This window comes from Megalobrama amblycephala, linkage group LG4 (assembly GCF_018812025.1).
Source record: "Megalobrama amblycephala isolate DHTTF-2021 linkage group LG4, ASM1881202v1, whole genome shotgun sequence".
In the NCBI taxonomy this organism is placed as follows: Eukaryota; Metazoa; Chordata; class Actinopteri; order Cypriniformes; family Xenocyprididae; genus Megalobrama; species Megalobrama amblycephala.
In genome coordinates, this window is record NC_063047.1 from 53627334 (window position 1) to 53648325 (window position 20992).

At 36.0% G+C, this 20992-nt stretch overlaps 1 protein-coding gene across 4 annotated transcripts in view; it reads right to left on the reverse strand.

Annotated features, from left to right (window-relative positions):
• Nucleotides 1–20992, reverse strand: part of fer (fer (fps/fes related) tyrosine kinase) — a 56972-nt gene that overhangs the window by 35175 nt on the left and 805 nt on the right. For 2 of the 4 annotated variants that reach the window (XM_048189993.1, XM_048189995.1), the window contains 7 exons: nt 11310–11591; nt 10951–11124; nt 10766–10865; nt 7610–7793; nt 4047–4184; nt 2734–2853; nt 2394–2516 (listed from right to left, as the gene is read on the reverse strand). In XM_048189993.1, coding sequence (XP_048045950.1) covers nt 2394–2516; nt 2734–2853; nt 4047–4184; nt 7610–7793; nt 10766–10865; nt 10951–11124; nt 11310–11519 — 1049 coding nt within the window. In that variant the 5' untranslated portion in view covers nt 11520–11591. Of the gene's footprint in view, nt 1–2393; nt 2517–2733; nt 2854–4046; nt 4185–7609; nt 7794–10765; nt 10866–10950; nt 11125–11309; nt 11595–20992 lie in introns of all 4 variants that reach the window. The other 2 variants (XM_048189994.1, XM_048189992.1) reach the window with 1 other exon arrangement.

Below are 20992 nucleotides of genomic sequence, written 5' to 3' on the forward strand. Positions count from 1 at the left end.
ATCTTATATATGTGCGATTAAGTCCATAAAGTGTGAGAAAATATGAATTATTGCAGACATTAGCATTGAGTTCAGCTGGAGAAGTTCAGGTGTAGAGCTGAACAGCAGTGCTGCTCATTTGAGTTTGCAGAGGTGATTATATCAGCATCTCTTGTACTGGATTACCCAGCAGACCTTAAAGAATGTGCTGAAGCTGGACAAATCCTCATCCATCCTGCACAACAGCACAGTTCATTGAGCTCCATCAGCCCCAGCCCTTTCATCTTCACAGAGGTGCTGAGGTCAACACACAGCGGTCTGCTCAGCCTAATGAATCTCTATGGAAACACTTGAGTTCTCCACACTTCACTACTGCATCCAATATTACAGCTGACATGAAGAGAATGACCATGAATGGACATTCAGTCAAATAATGGATTCACTACAAACAAACTGCTGCTTCATACTGTGTAACTCCTGAATTAAAAACAGTCACAACTAGTGTAAACTAACATTATGGACACTGGCAACTATTTCAACTAGTAAAAACCTACTTGAATTTTTCAAAGTCATGTAAAAAGAGTTAATGCAGCTGGGTTAATAAATCTATTTACATGGCCACTCACCAAATAAATAAATACATGGCCATGAAATGAGATGTTAAAGGGTTAGTTCACACAAAAATGAAAATTATCCCATTATTTACTCACCCTCAAACCATCCTAGGTGTATATGACTATCTTCTTTCATCCAAACACAATCGGAGCTATATTCTGGCTCTTCCAAGCTTTATAATAGGGGTGAATGGTACCTTAGATTTTGAAGCCCAAAAAAGCACATCAATCCATCATAAAAGTAATCCATACGGCTCCAGTGGATTAATAAAGGCCTTCTGAAGCGAAGTGATGCATTTTTGTAAGAAAAATATCCATATCACTATATCTAAATAAACTATAATATGGCTTCTGGTAACGACCGTACGCAAGTCGTGTTCCAGCAGAAGAGTGACCTCTCCCGGCATATTAATAGATTATGGGATAATTTTCATTTTGGGGTAAACTAACCTTTTAATGCTGTTTTTTTTGTATCAATGTCATGCTATTATAAATTAATTTTGGTTAAAATTTTAATAATTCTATTTGAGTTTTTGTCATTTTAAAAAATTTGTCCATTTCATTAGTTATTGTTTGGTTTAACGGATATAACAGTTAACAGTAGTTAAGCCTTTCTGACTCATGGACCCCCCATTGTCCAATACAATATTCAATATTATATACAACATAACCCCTCCGCCCTCCCCCCTTTGGTATTTCTTCTGTATTTATGGCACCACTGCCTGTTGTAAAACTTTTTGATTAATTCATTTATCTACACTTACAGTTAAACACAATTTAAAGGGTTAGTTAATCCAAAAATTTAATTTCTGTCATTAATTACTCACCCTCATATCATTCAAAACCCGCAAGAGCTTTGTTCATTTCGAAACACAAATTAAGATATTTTTGATGAAATCCCAGAGGTTTTTTATCCTCCATAGAAAGCAACAAAATAACCACATTCAAGACCCAGAAAAGTATTAAAGACATCATTAAAATAGTCAACGGGACTTCAGTGGTTCAAACTTAATGTTATGAAGCAACAAGTCAAATCAAAACAAAAATAAAGACTTTATTCAACAATTTCGTCTCTCCCTTGTCATTCTCCTATGCAGTTTACGTTGAAGACGCATTGCAGAGCTTCCGTGATCTACAACAGAACGCCGTCTCAGTATTGGCTGGCTCCTGCGTCAGCATTACACGCATGCATCATGCTGTTCACGTGAACAGCGTCGGCCAATAATGAACTGCATAGGAGAATGACAAGGGAGAGGTGAAATTGTTGAATAAAATGGTTATTTTGGTTTTGTTTTTGTGCAAAAAAAAAGTATTCTCGTCGCTTCATAACATTGAAGTTAACTTCAAGGTTGAACCACTGAAGTCACATTGACTATTTGATGTCTTTATTACTTTTCCGGGTCCTGAATGTGGTAGTTTTTGTTGCTTTCTATGGGAGATAAAAAAAACCTTGGATTTAAGGATTTCATCAAAAATATCTTAATTTGTGTTCCAAAGATGAACGAAGGTCTTACAGGTTTAGAACGGCATGAGGGTGACTAATTAATGACAGAAATTTCATTTTTGGATGAACTAACCCTTTAAGATCACAATATAACACTGAAGATTTTAATTCTCTGTGTTTTTCAATAAAATAAAAAGTTATTGCAGGGGAAAAATATGATTTCACTTTCTGAATTTCAATCTTTTAGCATTACTTTTTAAATATAATTAAATAATTATCTTGTGGCCTCCTTGGAAGTTTGCTGAGGTCCCTTGGTTGAGAACCACTGGTCTAAGAGTTAAATACTTTTTTCTTACTCCGATTTCTTCTCATAGGTTTTGGTAGATTCCTCTATTTTGTTCTCCAGGTCCAGCATGAGCTCCTCTTTGCTGCGCAAACTTTGCTGGGTTATGAGCAGCTCCTCTGAGGTGGACTTCAGCCTGAGATCAGTCAAACACACATCTTTACCACTTTATCTGCCATATCAGGTCTACCACTTACAACTGGCAGCATAAAAAAATAGCAGTTGTTACAGAATATAGAGACTGGAAAGTGCTATAACTCATCAATGTTCAACTAATGCTACCAAGCATTCACGCAAATTTTTTTGACCCAGTTAATATGTGATCTTATGTGACTGAGAAATGAGCAACTCACATCGCTTGTAAACTTTCTGCTGTCAAATTATTCCATAGAATCTCATTTGCTTGAAGATTCTCGGTTTCGTCTAACAGCGTGGCATCAAATTCTACATTTGGTTCTTTGTCTTCTGGTGATCTGTTGAAATAGAAATTAAGAGGATGTCAGAGATACCGGACACATTTCTTTCAAAAATACATATTTAAATTATAAAAATGTACAGTCCATTATTATTTACATTTATAATATTATTATTTAAAAATACAAAGTACATATAAAATGATTAATTGTTTTAACGTTTTGAATAGAATTACTGATATCACTTTACAACAAGGTCTCATTTCTTAAAGTGTTACTTCACCCAAAAATTTAAATTCTGTAATTAAGTACTAACCCTCATGTTGTTCCAAACCTTCGTTCATCTTCATAACACAAATGAAGATATTTTTGATGAAATCCAAGAGCTCTCTCTCTTACGCTGTTGAAGTACAGAACGCAGTGCAGCGCTTCCATGTTTACATCAGAATACAGACTCATTATTGGCCGGCTCCTGTGTCAGCGTCACATGCATGCATTGGGCTACTCAAGTGAACAGTGTCGGGCCAATAAGTAGCCACCGTTCGGACATAAACGCAGAAGCCTACACTGTGTTCACTTTGTCAACTGCATAGGAGGCTGACATCGGAGAGAAGAAGTTGTTGAATAAAGTTGTTATTTTTGTTATGTTTTTGCGCACAAAAAGTATTCTCGCCGCTTGATAAATTTATGGTTGAACCACTGTAGTCACATGGACTATTTTAACAATGTCTTTTGTACCTTTCTGGACTTGACAGTGGTGGTTAAATTGCCATCTATGGAGGAGTAAGAGAGCTCTCGGATTTCATCAAAAATATCTTAATTTGTGTTCCGAAGATGAACGACGGTTTTACGGGTTTAGAACGACATGAGGGTGAATAATTAATGACAGGATTTTCATTTTTGGGTGGAGTAACCCTTTAACATTACTTGCATCAACTAACTTGAAAATTTGTTACAGTATTTATTAATCTTTCTTCATGCTAGTTAATAAAAATACAGCTGTTCATTGTTTATGTTAGTTCACAGTGCATGTTAACAAATGCAACTTTTGATTTTAAAAATGTACAAGTAATGTTGAAATTAACATTAACTAAGATTAATAAATGCTGTATTATAATTAATAAATGTGTTAGTTCATGTTAACTAATGTTGACAAATGAAACCTTATTGTAAAGTGTTAACAAATTATTCACACCTTTAAAACATCATAATCAATTAGATTTTTTTTTTTTTTTTTTTCACAAGTGCCTTACTTATTAACTTCGATGAAGTTGTCATACTCTGACAGTGGATCGATTTGGTCGATGGAAGTGTGTATTTCTTTGTGAACCTTCACTATTTCATCTGTTAACAGGCTGGTGATTTCACTGTACTCCTCCAGTATCCCCTTACTAGAATATAAAAAAAAATTGAAAATCATTGTTTGTACATTTTTGAATGTGCCATTTCACTGAGATGAGTTAAACTATTTAAACTGTAGTGGTGCACATCGAGGCCATACTTCACCCAATAGTGATAGTTCACCCAAAAGTGAAAATCTGTCATCATTTACTCGCCCTGAGGTGTTCCAAACTTGTATGTATTTCTTTCTTCTGCTGAACACAAAAGAAGATATTTTAAAGTATTTTGGAAACCAAACAGTTGACCCCCCATTGACTTCCATAGTATTTTTGTTGTTGTTAATTTCCATTCTATGGAAGTCAATAGAGTCCCATCAACTGTTTTGTTACCCATATTCTTCAAAATATCTTCTTTTTTTGTTCAGCAGAAGAAAGAAACTCATACAGGTTTGGAACACCTTGAGGGTGAGTAAATGATGACAGAATTTTAATTTTTGGGTGAACTATCCCTTTAAGTTCAGAGTTTTTAACAAATCAATTAATACCTTTTTCCCTGAATTTATATCCCACATTAAAGAGACTTCTGCATGGCTTGTTTGACCCACACTGAATGGTCATATAAATCAGTAGTGCATTCAAAATCAATCCCTGAAGGCTCTTGCAATTGTTTCCGTCATGTGGATTAACCTCCACATCAGATTACAGCAAACTCAGTGATTAAAAAACAGCTTAGGAAAGGAAAAAACCCCAAAGAGACTTCTGTTCTCTGCTAATCCTCTGACAGCTATGAGATATTGGAATGAGGCTACAACATGCAGGAAGGGTTCTAGTGTAGCTGAACTGGTTGCACAAGGTCTATAACAAAAAAGATTTAAATACAGGTGACAGTCCAAGCACTCACAACAACCAGACACAGTACAGCGGGAGGACTACACTGCCCTCCACAGTTGAAGGGGAAGATGTATTCTCACCTCAATGCTAAAAATGTCTTAAATTGTATATTGTTATTAAATAGTTTAATCCTCATATATACACAATACTATTCAAAAGTACTTTTTTTTTAAAAACTATTAAACTATTATTCAGCAAAAACACATTACACTGATCAAACACAGCAAAACATTTATAATGTTACCAAGAATTTCCATTTTAAAAAATGCTGTTATTTTAATTCATCAAAGAATCCTGAAAAAAAGCATCATCTGCCACAAATAAAGCAGCGGAACCATTTTCAACATTGATAGTAATAGGAAATCTTGCTTGAGCTCTAAATCAGCATATTAGAATGATTTCTGAAGGATCATGTGACACTGAAGACTGGAATAATGATGTTGAAGATTCAGCTTTGCCACCACAGGAGAAAAAAAAACATTTTAAAATATATAAAAAAATAGAAAAGAGTTAGTTTAAATTGTAATAATATTTCACAATATTACTGTTTTTACTGTATTTTGATCGAATAAATGAAGCCGTGGTGAGCATAAGAGACTTTGAAAAACATTCAAAAGCATTACCGATTCCAAACTTTTGAACGGTGTTGTAAATTATATAGTTTTGTTAATCTTTACATTTGTTAGGACCCTGAAAGGCACATTCCAGTTTTTTCAACATTTTATATGTGTGTTTTGTCTAAATATCACTTATTATTACAAAACTGTGCATCTTTAACTACACACTGCCATATGAACAACCGTGCAGTAATTACACGGATTTAAGTTAAGTTTTGGAAACCTTAACTAGACACAAATTTCTTCAGTTCTAGATAGAAATGACAAAAATTTAAGTTCCTTCCTTCACCTAGAAAAGTAGTTCTACCTCAAAAGGACCATTTAGAAAACTTTACAGTTCAGTGACAATATAGGTGCTTCAGAGTTTTACTTTATAGGCTTCAATTTTAGGGAGCATTATTAGGAGCCAAGCACTGAAGGTGTAGGCACCTATTGTAATTGTTAGTAGTGTTCTTCTTCTGCTCTCGAGTCTATGGCAGCCCATAAAATCATATGGTAAAAAGTTGTGAAATTTGGCACACAGATAAAGGATAGTCTGAACTTTAAACACACCAATTTGAGTCTCTAACTCAATCCCTTTAGCGCCACAAACTGTCTAAATTTGCACTTTTTGTAACAAAAAAAGAAACAAAAAACTCCTCCTAGACCGTTGCTCAGATTTTCACAATCTACCAGATCATCTTCAGTTCAGACCAAGCAAAAAACAAAACAAAACATGGAATTCAAGTTTAATTCAAGTTCAAGTTCAAATTCAACCGTTCTCCAATAACCCGCAAACAAATTCTACAAAGAGCAAAAGCATCTCCGAAACATTTAAAGGTTCTCTAAGCGATCCTGGGTGGAGTAACTTCCTGTTGACGTTCGAAGTGTTGTCAAACAAAACAGAGGCTAGCTAGACCCTCCCTCCTCGTCCTCCTCTTGGCCCTCCCCTCGGTGCTTCCTGAAACAGTCATGAACGCGCATTTAAAATGTAAGTAGCTTGCGTATTGACGCTGCTTGTCGGTTATTGGCTGGAGCATGTTTATTATGTTAAGTGGTCCAGGCTGCACCAGTTTGTTTTTGTTGCCGTTTTTGGAGCTTGTGGCGACTACAGAGACCACGTTTTTTTACAGTGTGTTCAGGGGACAGGCAGTTAGCGGATAGTGAGGAGATGTTTGCTGTATGTGACAAAAAATGTTTTGGCCTAAAAACGCGTGACTTCGCTTAGAGCAACTTTAACCACATTCAGCCCAAACTTGGTGTGTGTTATGACAACCATTACCTGAGGATACCTGCACAGTTTCAGGACAGTGCCCCCTAGTGTTTAGGATATATGAAAATATATTTTTGCTTACAAATTCTAAACAGTTTGGACAAAAAAAAAAAAAATCACAAGACTGGTCTCTTTAGATTCGGAGTGGCATACCAAGTCATAAGATGTGTCTTCGACACAATGCCCTGAAGTTACTCAAAGTTTCAGGGTAGTGCCACCTTGTGGTCAAAAATTATAATTAAAAATGTCAAAAAAAACGTTGGTCCAATTTTCACCCAAAAAACCATAATAAGCAATTGTGTCACATTGAAAGTGATTACATTTATCGGTTTTCAACCGTTTTGCTTAAAATTGTCACCAAATGCCTTTTACTCATTTTTGCAGTTGGTCTGATGCTCGCCGTCATACTTGCTCATCATTTTGCCTCTGTAGCACTTGGCTCATAAATGCTGCTTGCAGCTACATTGTTTCCTTTGTTTTTGAAAACTGATGAACAGGCTAAAATGATTGCCTGTGCTAATCAACATGTGGCATGTACTGTAGACATGCTGAAAATGTACATGTACATTTGTGCATTTGGCAGACGCTTTTATCCAAAGTAACTTGCATTGCATAAATGGTATATATTTTATTAGTTTGGCACCATGCTCTACTGTTTGAGCTACAGGAATGCCTAGAAGTGTAAATAGACCAGAAGTGTAATCTGGTTCACTCACAGTGCAGTGATCATCTCCTCCTGCATCTTCTGCAGGGAGTCCAGCAACAGAGGCAGTGCAGTCTCATGGTAGTGCTCTTGATGTAGCTGCGCGCTTTTCACTGCCAGCACATACTGGTTGTGCAGGTTATGGAGCTTCATTGTGGCTTTGTCGTAGCGCTCACGGGCTTTCTCAGTCTCTTTGCCTGCAGGGGAGATAAAAGTGATTGTGGTGGTAAGATGAAAGGTAAAGGAGAAGTCCTCTGAAGTATAATGTTGGTTTGTGCAAGACTTTGAGAACTGCAGCTTTGTTATACGAGTAGTTGTAAGTAGTGGTCAACCGATATTGGTATTTACAGGTTTTTTTTAACAATTGGTAGGATCCATTTCTCAATATTTGTGTAACTTTTTTTTTTTTTTTTTTTTTTTTAACTATTCACACAGTTCTCCTAACCAACATTTAGCTTGGCATAGCAGTGAATTTCACATTCAAAATGCACTAGAGCTACCAAAACACAATATGTTTTACTTCAAACAAAATCAAGATTTAAACTGGCATTATATTTCTTATTTAATTAATTCCCTCAATAACTTTCTTTTTCTTTTTTAAGAATCAGTGTTCCTAATGTCTTGGAAAACATTATATATTAAATGAGAGAATATTATATATATATATATATATATATATATATATATATATATATATATATATATATATATATATATATATATATATATATATATATATATATATATATATATATATATATATATATATATATGAATGAGAGAATTTTAAAGGTGTGAATAGACCTGGAAAAGTCATAGATATTAATAAAAAATTATTTGTCCATCTCCAAACTGCTTTAACCACTGCAGTCAATCTTTGTTGTCAATATCTAGAATATTTTCTGGGTAGAAATTATTTATTAAAAAAAAAAAAAGGTAATCACAAATGACTAGTACAGTCATGTAAATTAATTGTTGTAAAAGTGTAAACCCTGAATTTTAGCAGAAGTACCAGATATATCTTGGGATTAAAACATCATTAAAATAGTCAACATGACTACAGTGGTTCAACATTAATGTTATGAAGCGACGAGAATGCTTTTTGTGCGCAAAAACAAAACAAAAATAATGACTTTATTCAACAAATGCATCTCTCCTCTGTCATTCTCCTATGCCATTTATGTTGCAATGCTTCCAGGTTCTATGTCAGAACGGCGACTCATTATTGGCCGGCTCCTGCGTCAGCATCACACACATGCATTGTGCTGCTCACGTGTACATCGTCTGATGAACAAAGGTCTTACGGGTTTGGAATGACATGAGGGTGAGTAAAGACAGAATTTTCATTTTTGAGTGAACTAACCCTTTAAAGGTCCCGTTTTTCATGTTTTTTTGAAGCTTTGATTGTGTTTATAGTGTGCAATATAACACGTGTTCATGTTTCGCGTGTAAAAAAAACACAGTATTTTTCACATAATTTACTTATCTGTATACCGCTGTTTCCACTGTCATAAAAACGGGCTGATGACTTCCTTGTTCTATGAAGTCCCTCCTTCAGAAATACGTAACGAGTTCTGATTGTGCCAGCGGTCACGCCTCTTACCATAACGTGGAGATGCATGCGCTCAGTGTTATTGTAAACATGTCTTTAATTTTGCCCTATCAATTTGAGCCGGAATCAGACCCGGTGATTGGACTGCGGGATGAAAATAACAGCGTTTCGACGACATGGCGACAAACACACTATACAAACACAACTCTTGTGTATTCCTGTGGGCGGAGGTTAGTCAAAAAACTGTTTTAGTGACGTCATTAAAGAAGGAAGTAGAGGGATGTAGTCCAAACTGGCCGTTCGATGTAGGCGACTTCTGTTAAATAAAATATCTCGCTTGGCATTGAACTTTGTGCTTTAAAATATTACAGATTTTATTTATACTCTAACAACAACATTACACACTAACTAAAGTTTGAAAGATGGGATCACGAAGAACGGGACCTTTAAGCCTAAAACTGTTTAATGCATTTGACAGACTCATTAAAGGGAACATATCATGAAAATCTGACTTTTTCAGTGCTATAATTGGGTCCCGGTGCATCTACCAACCCAGAAAATGTGAAATGGGACAACCCAGTAAAACTCTACAGGACAGCAGCACTCAAGAACGACATCCCTGAGCTTGTGATATGTCTCATCTATGTAAACATTATCACTGATCTGTTAATGGCTATAATAGTAAACATATCAGTTTCCATAAAGTCCTGGCATCTGAGCCACTAAGGACGCAGTTGGTGTAATTTTATTTATGAAGGGAATGTGTCCAGATAAATTCATATAACAGTATGTGCAAGTCATTTTTTACACCAGACTGCTATGCACACAAGGGTCAGTAAAACACAGGATTTGCACAGAAGTTAATTCTCAAAGATGGATCGATACCAACTGTTCATGATCCAATTTCATATAAATTCCGTGTGTTTGCAAATTGTCTTTCTGAATGTGTTTCATTAGCACACTGCAAATGTAGTGTTAATTGTGGCAAAAGTTACCCTTGTTTCTTAGTGTATTCACGGAGATCAAAGCCATGTCGTTATTCTCATTTTTAACCCGAAAACACTTGCAGTCTGTATAATTCATGAACACATTTTCATTCTTACTAAGTCTCTCCAACAGCGTGTAGCATTAGCCATGTTAGCCGTGCAGCACGCTATCAAACACATTCAGAATCGAATGTTAGCAAACATCCACAAAATACATGCCATACGTGATCTGATATGCTGCATCACGAACAGTTTACAATGATCTATTTTCGGAGTTATATTTGATGTGTGAGCTTCTCCTGTATTATTTGTGCCTCAGTGTATTGGAATCATGAGCTTGGGGGTGGGGAGCACAAGCTCATTTGCATTTAAAGGTACATACACCAAATCAATTTTTTCTCCCAGCCAAAAACAGACAGTTAAAATATGGTTTAGTAAAAAATCCATGGAGCATTTTGAGCTGAAACTTCACAGACACGTTCTGGGGACACCTGAGACTTATATTACATCTTGTAAAAAGGGGCATAATAGATCCCCTTTAACAAGAATTGGTTCATAAGAGTCATTTTGTTGTGAATCGGACATCATCGGTTTATTATTTGAGAGAACAGAGAATAAACAAACACCTTACCTTTTACAACGGCCTCCTTGTATTTGTCTCTTGCTAAAACAGCATCCTTAGTTAACTGCCTGTAGGAGCATTTCAACTTCTCAAGATCTCCTTTGGTTACCTGAGGGGGGACAAAAGCCAAGTCAAGACCGATCCATCAAACTGATGTTCCTGAAACAGCAGTGGTGATCTATACAAAGGCTCACCTTGTTCATTTCAGACTCGATCTGCTGGTGGAGGCTTTGGTAACTCTTCTTCACCTGCTGCTTGTCTTTGATCATCATGGTGAGGCGGTGGAGAGGCCCTGAGTTGAGCTCCTCAGCATGACACTTCATGATCTTGCTCAACTGCTCCGTCTGCTGCACCATGTTAGTCCACGACTGATAACAATAACCACATATGATGATACAAAGCGATAGAATAAGAAAAGTATGTGTGTTGGTGAGTGAGTGTGAGAAACAAAGAGATAAAGAGATTGAGATGACAAGACAAAAGACAGAGAGAGAGTGTTGCAGGTACTGAGCATTTAAAAACAATGCAGCAGGGAGGACCAGAGGGCCATTACCTTGGAGACACTGCTGACATAGTGGATCTGAGAGGAGTTGTCATGCTTGTCCACTTGCTGGCTGATGTTGAGCAGGAGAGATGCATATTCCTTGTCGCTCTTCACCCGTAATGTCATGAAGCGCTTCACCGTCTCCAGTAGCTTCAGCTCCCAGTCCTGCAGCTTCATCAGACCCTCGTGGGAGTTGCGCAGGTCCCGGCCAAACCCCATATTACTCGCAAGGCACGCGGTCTCTCTCTCACTTAACGGGGAGTGCCGCTCAGGTCTGCATTGTTACTGGTGCTGCTGAGAGAGGTAGAAATAATGACTGGTTAGTTGAAGGGAATGAACACATGTTGTACTCTTTGTAGTCATGTTTGTTTCATATGATTTTGAAAAACTTTTATACCATTTTAATTAAAGTTCAAATGTAAATACTCTAAGACGTAATGTGGCTTATAACCATCAAGCAAAAAGTAATAGCGTTATTTTCTTACATAATGATATCAGGACAGTTGTTTCACCCCATAATTAAAAAAAAAAAAAAAAAAAAAAATGTCTAATATAATATAATATAATATAATATAATATAATATATATATATATATATTAGTTTGAAGGTCTCCAACAGGTTTACATGCATCAAAGGTAAAAAAAAAAAAAAAAAAAATCATTTTCTCATAATAGACTTTGCTACATTTGTTGCAAATTTGTCACATTGTTACATATGAATGTTCCAGAAGTGAGAACGAAATTACTAATGACTCGTTCCGGCAGTTCAGAATCGGTTCTTTGGGAGACAATAACTTTATTTATCATGAACCTTGATCTTTAAAACTTTGCAGAACTTTTACATTCACAAATAGCTATATTACACACTGCATGAAAGCTAATATCCGAGAAGAAAAAAAAAAAAAAACTTTAAATGGGTAATTCACCACTGACAAAATAGGCTTTCAATAAAACTTGTCTGCCTATGCAGTAGAAAGGCAAAAAAAAAAATTGAAAGCAGAAAACAGAAAAAAGGCTGTTGTTTTCCTTTTGCCAAACAAGTAGAAAAATTTCACCCATTATCACCCATAATGCACTAGGCATGTTGCCGTCCAAGGCCACTCCCAGTCTGCTCCTACTGATAAGTAGCCTGGTTGCCAGCCGAACTTAGCCCCGCCCACAACATTTTTAGGTCGGGAAGTTCAGTCTGGACTCGATCCGTAGAGGAGTAATTATGCCAGAACAGAAACTGTTCGGACCAATCACATTGTCAGGGCGATGATTGACAGATTATCACCAGAAACGTAATCAGCCACGTCATCAAAGAGCGCTTGGGTTGAATTAGTTTACAACGATGGCTGTACCTTACCTTTAATAGCCTACTTCTCTCAAAAATTAAGCTTGTGTTGGCAAGTACTCCGTGTATACTTAAATTCTTTTTACAACACCGGCAAAGATTGTTTACGCTCATCTTCTACTAGTTCCAGCATGTGTGCAGTTGAGTTCTGTTGACAACTATGCGTTGCTCAACATACGTCACTTACTCTGTAGCTCTGATTGGTTGTAGATCTATCCAATTGAGGTCTTTCCTGGATCGGTTGAAATACGCCCCCATAATCAAAGCCCAATGGAGCAGTATCAGACTCATATTCTGACTAGAATTGAGTATGACCACGTCAGGCTAACTGATAAGCTTTATTAGAGTCAAATACCACCTTGCTTGAGTAGGAAATACTCCTTAGCAAACTTTTAGTCACAATGGTGTCGACTTGTATTGTTCCTAGGTACACGAATTTTAAGAGTAAATGTTTAGTCAGGAGTGAGTTACTTCCAGTGAGTTACAGATCCAGTGTGTTGTAGGCAGTGGCTAAAGGCTGCAAAAAAGCGTAAATATGGAGAGAACACAGTGATGGAAAATCTGTACAAACGCATTTGTAATCGCTATTTCGAACTGGATAACTATGGATAACACAGTGTTTTAAACCAAACAGAGGGGGAAAAAAACTGAAAGTTAATTAGGAAGAGGAGGAATGGGGAGCACCTTCTGCCCAACCCCCCAAAGCAAAATACTAATGTAAGTAGGCAGTTGCCATAGTATTTTTACCAAAATGCTGTTTAAAGAGTAGACAAAGAAAATACAATACAATTTTCAGTGATAAACCTACTCTTAAAATAACAGTTTTTTTAACAGTCCTCTGTCAATCTGACTGTGGGCGGGGATACAAAAATGCAGAAATCTGTTTTGCGTCATCCAGCAGACTTTTGACAGCTCCAGAGCTTTTGTGAAATCTACAGACAGTCCTTCTAAATTTTTGTATCTGCGTCCACAGACAGTAAAAAACAAACAAAAAAAAAACTAACAAATAAATGGGAATTTCTCAGTCCAGGTAACACAATGAAAGAGTAAACATTGTTTAATTTACATATACTACTGACACAGTAACAATACAAAGCAGGTTAAAATTGGCAAACTCACACTTAAAGACTTTCATTTGCTTAACGGGTTGTTTTAGTCTCTATAGAAGCAACAAAATAAACACAAGATGATGTAAGAGGTTGTTTCAGTTGAACATAGACCAGTGACTTTTGTGTTTGTTTTTTAAGAAATGTATGTGTTACCTAGTAGTCCACGGTCAGTACTTCCATTGCCTCCCAGTAGAAAACCATATACAACTTTTACCATACAATAAGCGGTTCTCCTGTGAGGAAACAGGTTTGTCTGGGAAAAAAAAAATCTGCAGAAGACTTGGACGACTGACATGTCACACCAAAAACATGATCTGTGTACACCTCAAAGCCCTGACCAATCTTAAATAACCACATAACAAAAGCATCACAAAACATTCTTACCTTGTTATCAGCTTTCTACATTTCACTCAATAACCTCACCCAACCAGTGCGTGCAAGGGAAACCGAGGAATACTTAAACCAGTGAACATTCATTCTAGGTTTCCTAATACAGGTTAATTGAAAAAGAATGTAATTTATCAAGTGCAAATCAAGCGAACACAGACTTCCTGTATGACGGCCGTCTAAAACCCACATGAGTTATAAACTCAAGCCTGTCAAGAAAACAGCCAGATCTACTGTAAGTCAATGACTGTTGAACCGAAAGTACAGACAGACAGTAAAAGAATGCCACAGTTTTACACCTCCAGTTCCTTTAGAAGAAACTAAAAAAAAAAAAAAAAAGTATGAGAACAACTTCAGGTATTTGTGCCTTGAAGCTAATATGTGACAACATGCTACAATAAAAATGACACTAAGATATAACAGTACTAATATACAGTACTGTACTGTCTGCTACAATTAAATCAAAATGCTTCTAATATAAAAATGGTGACTGTGTTGGACTGATTTACAGTCGGGACTAAAGCAGAAGGTTAATTACTCAGATTAGTAATGTATTTTAATTCTTCGCAAAGCTCTTAATAACCTCTTTATCTAAGAGTACATGCCTTCTGCTCCCCTTTTTCCACCAAAAGGGAATAACACTGGGTCACATTTAGCTTATAGAACCACTGATTCATTAAGAAGCTTACAGGAAGGCAGCTTATTTTTGAGGAAGTTTGCCACTAAAAGTGATTAAGACAATTGTGTTGTATTGAAAGACTTACAGAAATCAAATTAAAAAAAATTATTAAATGAGGCGTATTCTTTATCATAAGATATCTTTGTTTGTGTGGGTTAAAGGTTGTGTTGTATTGAAAGACTTACGGAAATCAAATAAAAAAAATTTATTAAATGAGGCGTACTCTTTTTCATAAGATATCTTTGTTTGTGAGGGTTAAAGGTAGTGTTTTGATGATATACTTTTAAAATGACATTATTGCCATTATAAAAAGGAGCAAGTTAAAGATCTAACTTGCATGGGACATTTTCGTTTTTAAACTACCAAAGTTCACAGCAAACGTCCGGTTTGTTTAAATAGTCAACTTTCAGACAACAAGAGGTGGGTAAGTTGTGTCAGTTTTTAGCCACAAGAAGAGACCAAAGCAGACAGACAAATAGATGTTACTGAATAAGCTGATGAATTGAAAGTGGTTTCCTGTGAAATGTGGTTTCCTGTAAAAATTACTATTCTAACAAACACTGTCTAAATGTGTAAATCAACTTGTGACAGATATATTATGTAGCAAGTTCATGTTCAAAAATAATGTTAATTTCTGCAATTAATATTTTCTGTTTAACAACATGTTAAAAATGTTTAACGCAATTAACGCAGCATCCATTTTTTCCCTTCCTGAAGTAGCTATGCTAACGTCTACCAAATAGGAAAGAAAACTTCAACACCCATAATGCACTGGGCATGTTGCTGTCCAAGGACCCTCCCACCTGTCTGCTATGGATATGCTTGACCAGAGTCAAATACTGCCTTGCTTTAGTAGGAAATACTTCTTAGCAAACTTTTAGTCATAATGGTGTCAACGTATATCGTTCCCGGGTGCAAGAATTCAAAAAGTAAATATTTAGCCGGAGTGAGTTACTTTCAGTTTCCATTGAAATAGGGCTGCACGATTAATTGCACGATTAGAAAAATAACATTGAAATTGCTCTTAAACAATTTGGCTTAGTGTGATTATGAAATCGCAAAGGCTGCGATAATTTTTTTTAAGTGCAGCTTGTCAATGAAGTATGGCTCCAAATGCTAATCCATCTGAAAGCACTGCGAGTTTGAATTTGAAAAAGCAACACGCCACGCATCAAACATCTTTCCAGACATGAGAGGCATTTTAGGGGTGAAATGATTAGTTGACATTATCGACTATGTCGACAATAAAAAATTGTATAGAATATTCTTTTGATCTCATATGACCTATTTGAAGGCCTGCAATAAAGCGGTTTGACCAGTGGGGCACTGTAGCACAATACCGTAATGCAGCCCTCCCAGATCCAATTCAATAGAAGAAGATACGGCGCTTCGAGATAAGTCAAACCCGTAAAATGTGGAAGTTTAACACAGCATAAAACATAAATATAACATTTAGCATAACTACAAAAAAAAAAATGTCATGCAGGACCACCAACTCTCATTCATTCTCACTGTTCTCACACCACATGTCCATAGTGAAAGTTACATCGCAGAGCAAAGAGGACACAGCCAACGTGCCGACAGATAAGACAGATCAAGTCTGAGCTTTTAAATTCTGTCAATTTTACTACGGGACTCAAAAAATACATGTGGCTTTGACGCTTTTTAATGTGGCATAAAAGACCGCTGTAACACCTCAGGTCAAGCGACACTGAACCCATTATCTCTTCCTCTTTTCTGCTATTACAGCACAAAATAAACATGAACGAACATCAAAAAGTATGTTGAAAGATACAGTACAACTTACTGAAATTAATCCATCTGTAATCACTTAATAAGAGTTTTAACCCCAGAAAAATGTCAATAAAACAGCTTGCAAACAAATGTGTCACAAAACGTTACATTTACCTCAGGAAAGCCATTCAAAGGCCATCAACTCGATAGTTAGTGTAAAAAAAAAAAAAAAAAGAAATATAGAGGGGAGCATTTAAAAAAAAATATCTCCCTTTTTCAATGCCCATAAAGCTACTACAAACATATTTAAAACTGTTCATATGACTACAGTGGTTCAACTTATATATTATAAAGCGAAGAGAATAGTGTATCGCCCATCACTACATATTGTTGAATAAAGTCGCTATTTTGTTATTTTTGGCACACAAAAAGTATTCTAGTCACTTTATAATATTAAGGTTGTACCACTGTAGTCATGTTTAATCAATCAAAGAGTTTCAATCTTCTGTTTATTCAGGTACTGTGATAGTTTGATACCCATAGGGATTTCCTGGAATGAAGTGTGTTGTCTACTTCTACTGCAGGGCATATTTGGAGTTTCTGCGCAAGAGCGTCCTCTGGCTTTCAGATGGAGCAGCATTTACTACTGATCACAGAGCCGTACAGCACTGACAAGCTGCGCATAAAATAATCTCCAGCCTTTTCCAAATTCTGTGGAACCAGTGCATTGTAGGCAGTGGCTAATGGCTGCAAAGAATTGTAAATATGGAGAACACCAAGTCGAAAAATCTGAACGCAGTGTTTAGGTCAGAAACACAGAAAAAAACTGAAAGAAACCGCCGTTCTGTCAGTTCCTCCCGAAGCAAAACGCTCCATTTTTACCATAATCCTGTTTAAATATTAGAAATAGTACGATACAATTTTCTCTGATAAACCTACCCTTACAATAACTGTTCTGTTAATAACCCTTTGTCCAACTGTCCATAGGCGGGGATTAGGCTTGCTGCAATAGTCTGTGTTACCGTTGTTACATGGTGTTCAGCCGCACACCGATTACATGACCTGCCCAAAGCGTCACCACCCCCACCTTCGTTTTGATTTTATATAGTAATAAAAATTATTTTAGTTCAGTTAGAGAACAGACACTACAATTAAAAACTGAGCGCGTCTGCTCAATTCAGCGTGAGCTGAATGAGAGTTGCAGCACAGATCAGCAGCAGGAGTCATATTTCATTTATCATGTGATGAGAGTGAGGCAAGCTGACTGACAAGAAGAATTTATTTGGTTTCACATTGTTTGCTGATTTTTACTTTTTTTATTTAATCTTTGTGTAATTTATTTGTTATTTTTTATTAGAGCACGGTGTATGCTGCGCCTTTAATCCAAGCTGTCTTATTTGTTTTTTTAATAAATGTTCTGTTTAATATAAGCGAGTTTATATTTGTTTCTTATTTATTTGGTTCTACAGTGTTTGCTGATTCAGTTTATTTAAACTTTGTGTAACTTATTTGTTATAGCATGGTGTATGCCATGCTTATTTGTTTTGTTAATAAAGCTGTCTTGTTCATTTGAAGAGTTTGGTTCCAAAACGCGATAAACGTCATTTTCACCAAAATCAGTATTGTATCTGGTCGGTATTGAAAAGTCATTTATTAATTTTGTGCAAAATGCGCTATCCGTCGTGTTATTCTGTCATGTTTTCTCCCTTTCTTTCCAAAACGCGACAAACGCCAGTCTCCCTTCTCTGCAGAACGCGATATATCCGCTCAACCGATCACAGCGCTCCATTCCACCCACTGTAAACATTGAAGGCTTTTTTAAAAGCCGTTTTTAATACCAATGTACTCGGCAAATGTGTTTATTTAACCGTGCGGTGGCGCCAGATACTCTTTAATCGGTAATGACAAATAATTTATAACATTAACAAGATTCATTTTGGGAGCGACGGCTGAATGTATTTTTAGTAAAATGCCTGTATATAAGATAAATATTGGCAAAGTTTAGACTCTGTCATGTATATGAATCAACTTACTTTGTTGTGTATTTTCAATTTGAAAAATAACTTTTATATTGATGGATTAATTGCATTTTGAAAAAAAAGTGTCATGGATTTATTGCATTTTGGGGGAAAAAATAATACGTTTTTATAATAAACTTTTTAAAATCAAAATGTAGATTTGAATTTTTTATGTTTTTATAACCAAAAGATGCTATGTGAAAGTTTGAAACAGAAAATAGTGGTTTTCATCTTGCCACTTTCTTGGTAAAGAAAACACCTTTTTACTCAAATTAATCAAAATGGAGTTATTGCGTTTTGGAACCAAACTCTTCATTTGATAATAAAAGTTTAAAATAAGATAGTTTGTCATTGCACTGTATTGTTGTTGTGTTTTTCATTAAAAATAATAACGAATCCACCATTCAAGCAATTGCCGCCCCCGATTGCTGCCAATTCAAAAGCAAAAGTAAAATGTGGAACAAATTAAGATATTTTTGATAAAATCCATGAGCTTTGGCCTCCAATAGACTGCAACGTACGCTATTACCACTTTCAAGGCCCAGAAAGGTAGTAAAGACATAGTTGTGAATGTTAAGAAAAGATAAGAAATAATGTTATGAAAAGATAAGAAGACAAAGATAATGACTTTATTCTTTATTCTCGTCCCTGTCATTCTTCTACACTGTTGACGTAGTAAACACAGTGCAGCACTTCCGGGTTCTAGGTCAGAATGCTGACTCAGTATTGGCCGATGCTGTTCACGTGAGCATGCGTGTGCCAATAATGAGCCGGCTCACGGATTTCATCAAAAATATCTTAATTTGTGTTGATGAATGAAGGTCTTACGTACAGGTTTGAATGACATGAGGGTGAGAAATTTCATTTTTGGGTGAACTAACCCTTTAAAAGGGAGGTGGACTCATTAACAAATAATATCTAATTTAGTAAATATTATTTAAAATAAATATATATTTCATTACAATGTGCCATTTACTATCTTTAAAATAAATAATAAAAATAAACATAAATAGTGTGATATTATATTATATATAAACAGCTTTATATCCCTGCTCTCTAATATATCGTAATCAAAAAATGTATATTGGTTGAACATTAAAAATGTGCATACTTCCTCCTATTCACAATGTGGAATGTTTTACAATGTGAAACGAGACCTGCAGAGGCAGAGGGAGGGGGATCAGCCAAGCAATCGAAGCAAGTGTGAAACCAGTAATAAAATCAATACCAAAAACAGCGCAATTCCGAGAGGGTCCTCGCACCATCAGTTCTCTGGCCCTAATAATTTCAATGACAGCTCAAAAGCAAAAGCCAGACCCATCTGTGAAAACACATCATAGAGCTGTAAAATAACCACTGTGCTGTATAATCCTCTCTCACCCATAACACAATTAGGCTGGTTAATGCACATCAGTGGGAGTTTAGCTCAACAAGGATTTGCTGTGTGCAACAGAACAGCTCTGTGGGGGCACAGCTGCTTGAATAGCACTTCTGAGTACACTAGCGGAGGAATGTCCTTTATGAGTCCTTTATATGAGCGTCTGAAGAACGGGACACCAAACACAACATGTAAACAAAGTCAGCTTCTGGTGACTGTCATCACTTTGTTAACAATAACATAATGGCGATCAAAGCCATATAAACAGTGTGTGATCTTCCATTGTAATCCAGGATAAATGCATTCTGGATGTTTTATACCACGTTTTAATAATTACTGCCATCAAAGACAGTTCTCCCACAGGAAATGAAGAGCACGTTGCTCAAAATCCAAAACACTGTTCACAAACATTAGCATACACTATCAGTTGTCAATGGCAGATATGAACCAAAACAGACTAGGAATAAGCAAAATGACTGTGAGTGATTTAGTTCATTTTTATTCTAAGCATATAGTGGCCACAAAATATATTTGTACACTTGGCTTGTGTCACACATAACTGCATGAATTGCATATTATGCTGCATGTTATGTATTGCATTATAACAAATATCAAACCAAACGCAATTTATTTTTAAATGAAGCCAGCACAAGCACACTTGGAATTATGAATTATGGACATGAAAGTTTGACAACCAGAAGACACTGAATAATTTTTGTATTTAGTTTATATATATATATATATATATATATATATATATATATATATATATATATATATATATACATACACACACAATACCAAATACAAAAGTCATTCAACATTTAGTTGTCAAATGTTCATGACTATCATTCAGCTCTACTACACACCATTATCATCATCTGATGCCATAATTTTACAACGGTGCCACTACAGTAATGTTTAGTAAGGGTAATTCAAATACTTTATGATCATTATGTAAAAGAGGAAATTCAAAGGATTTTTCCCCATCACTGTTCAATGGAATGGAACAATTTCCCTATGCACAAACACACTGAAAGCCCTTCTCAAC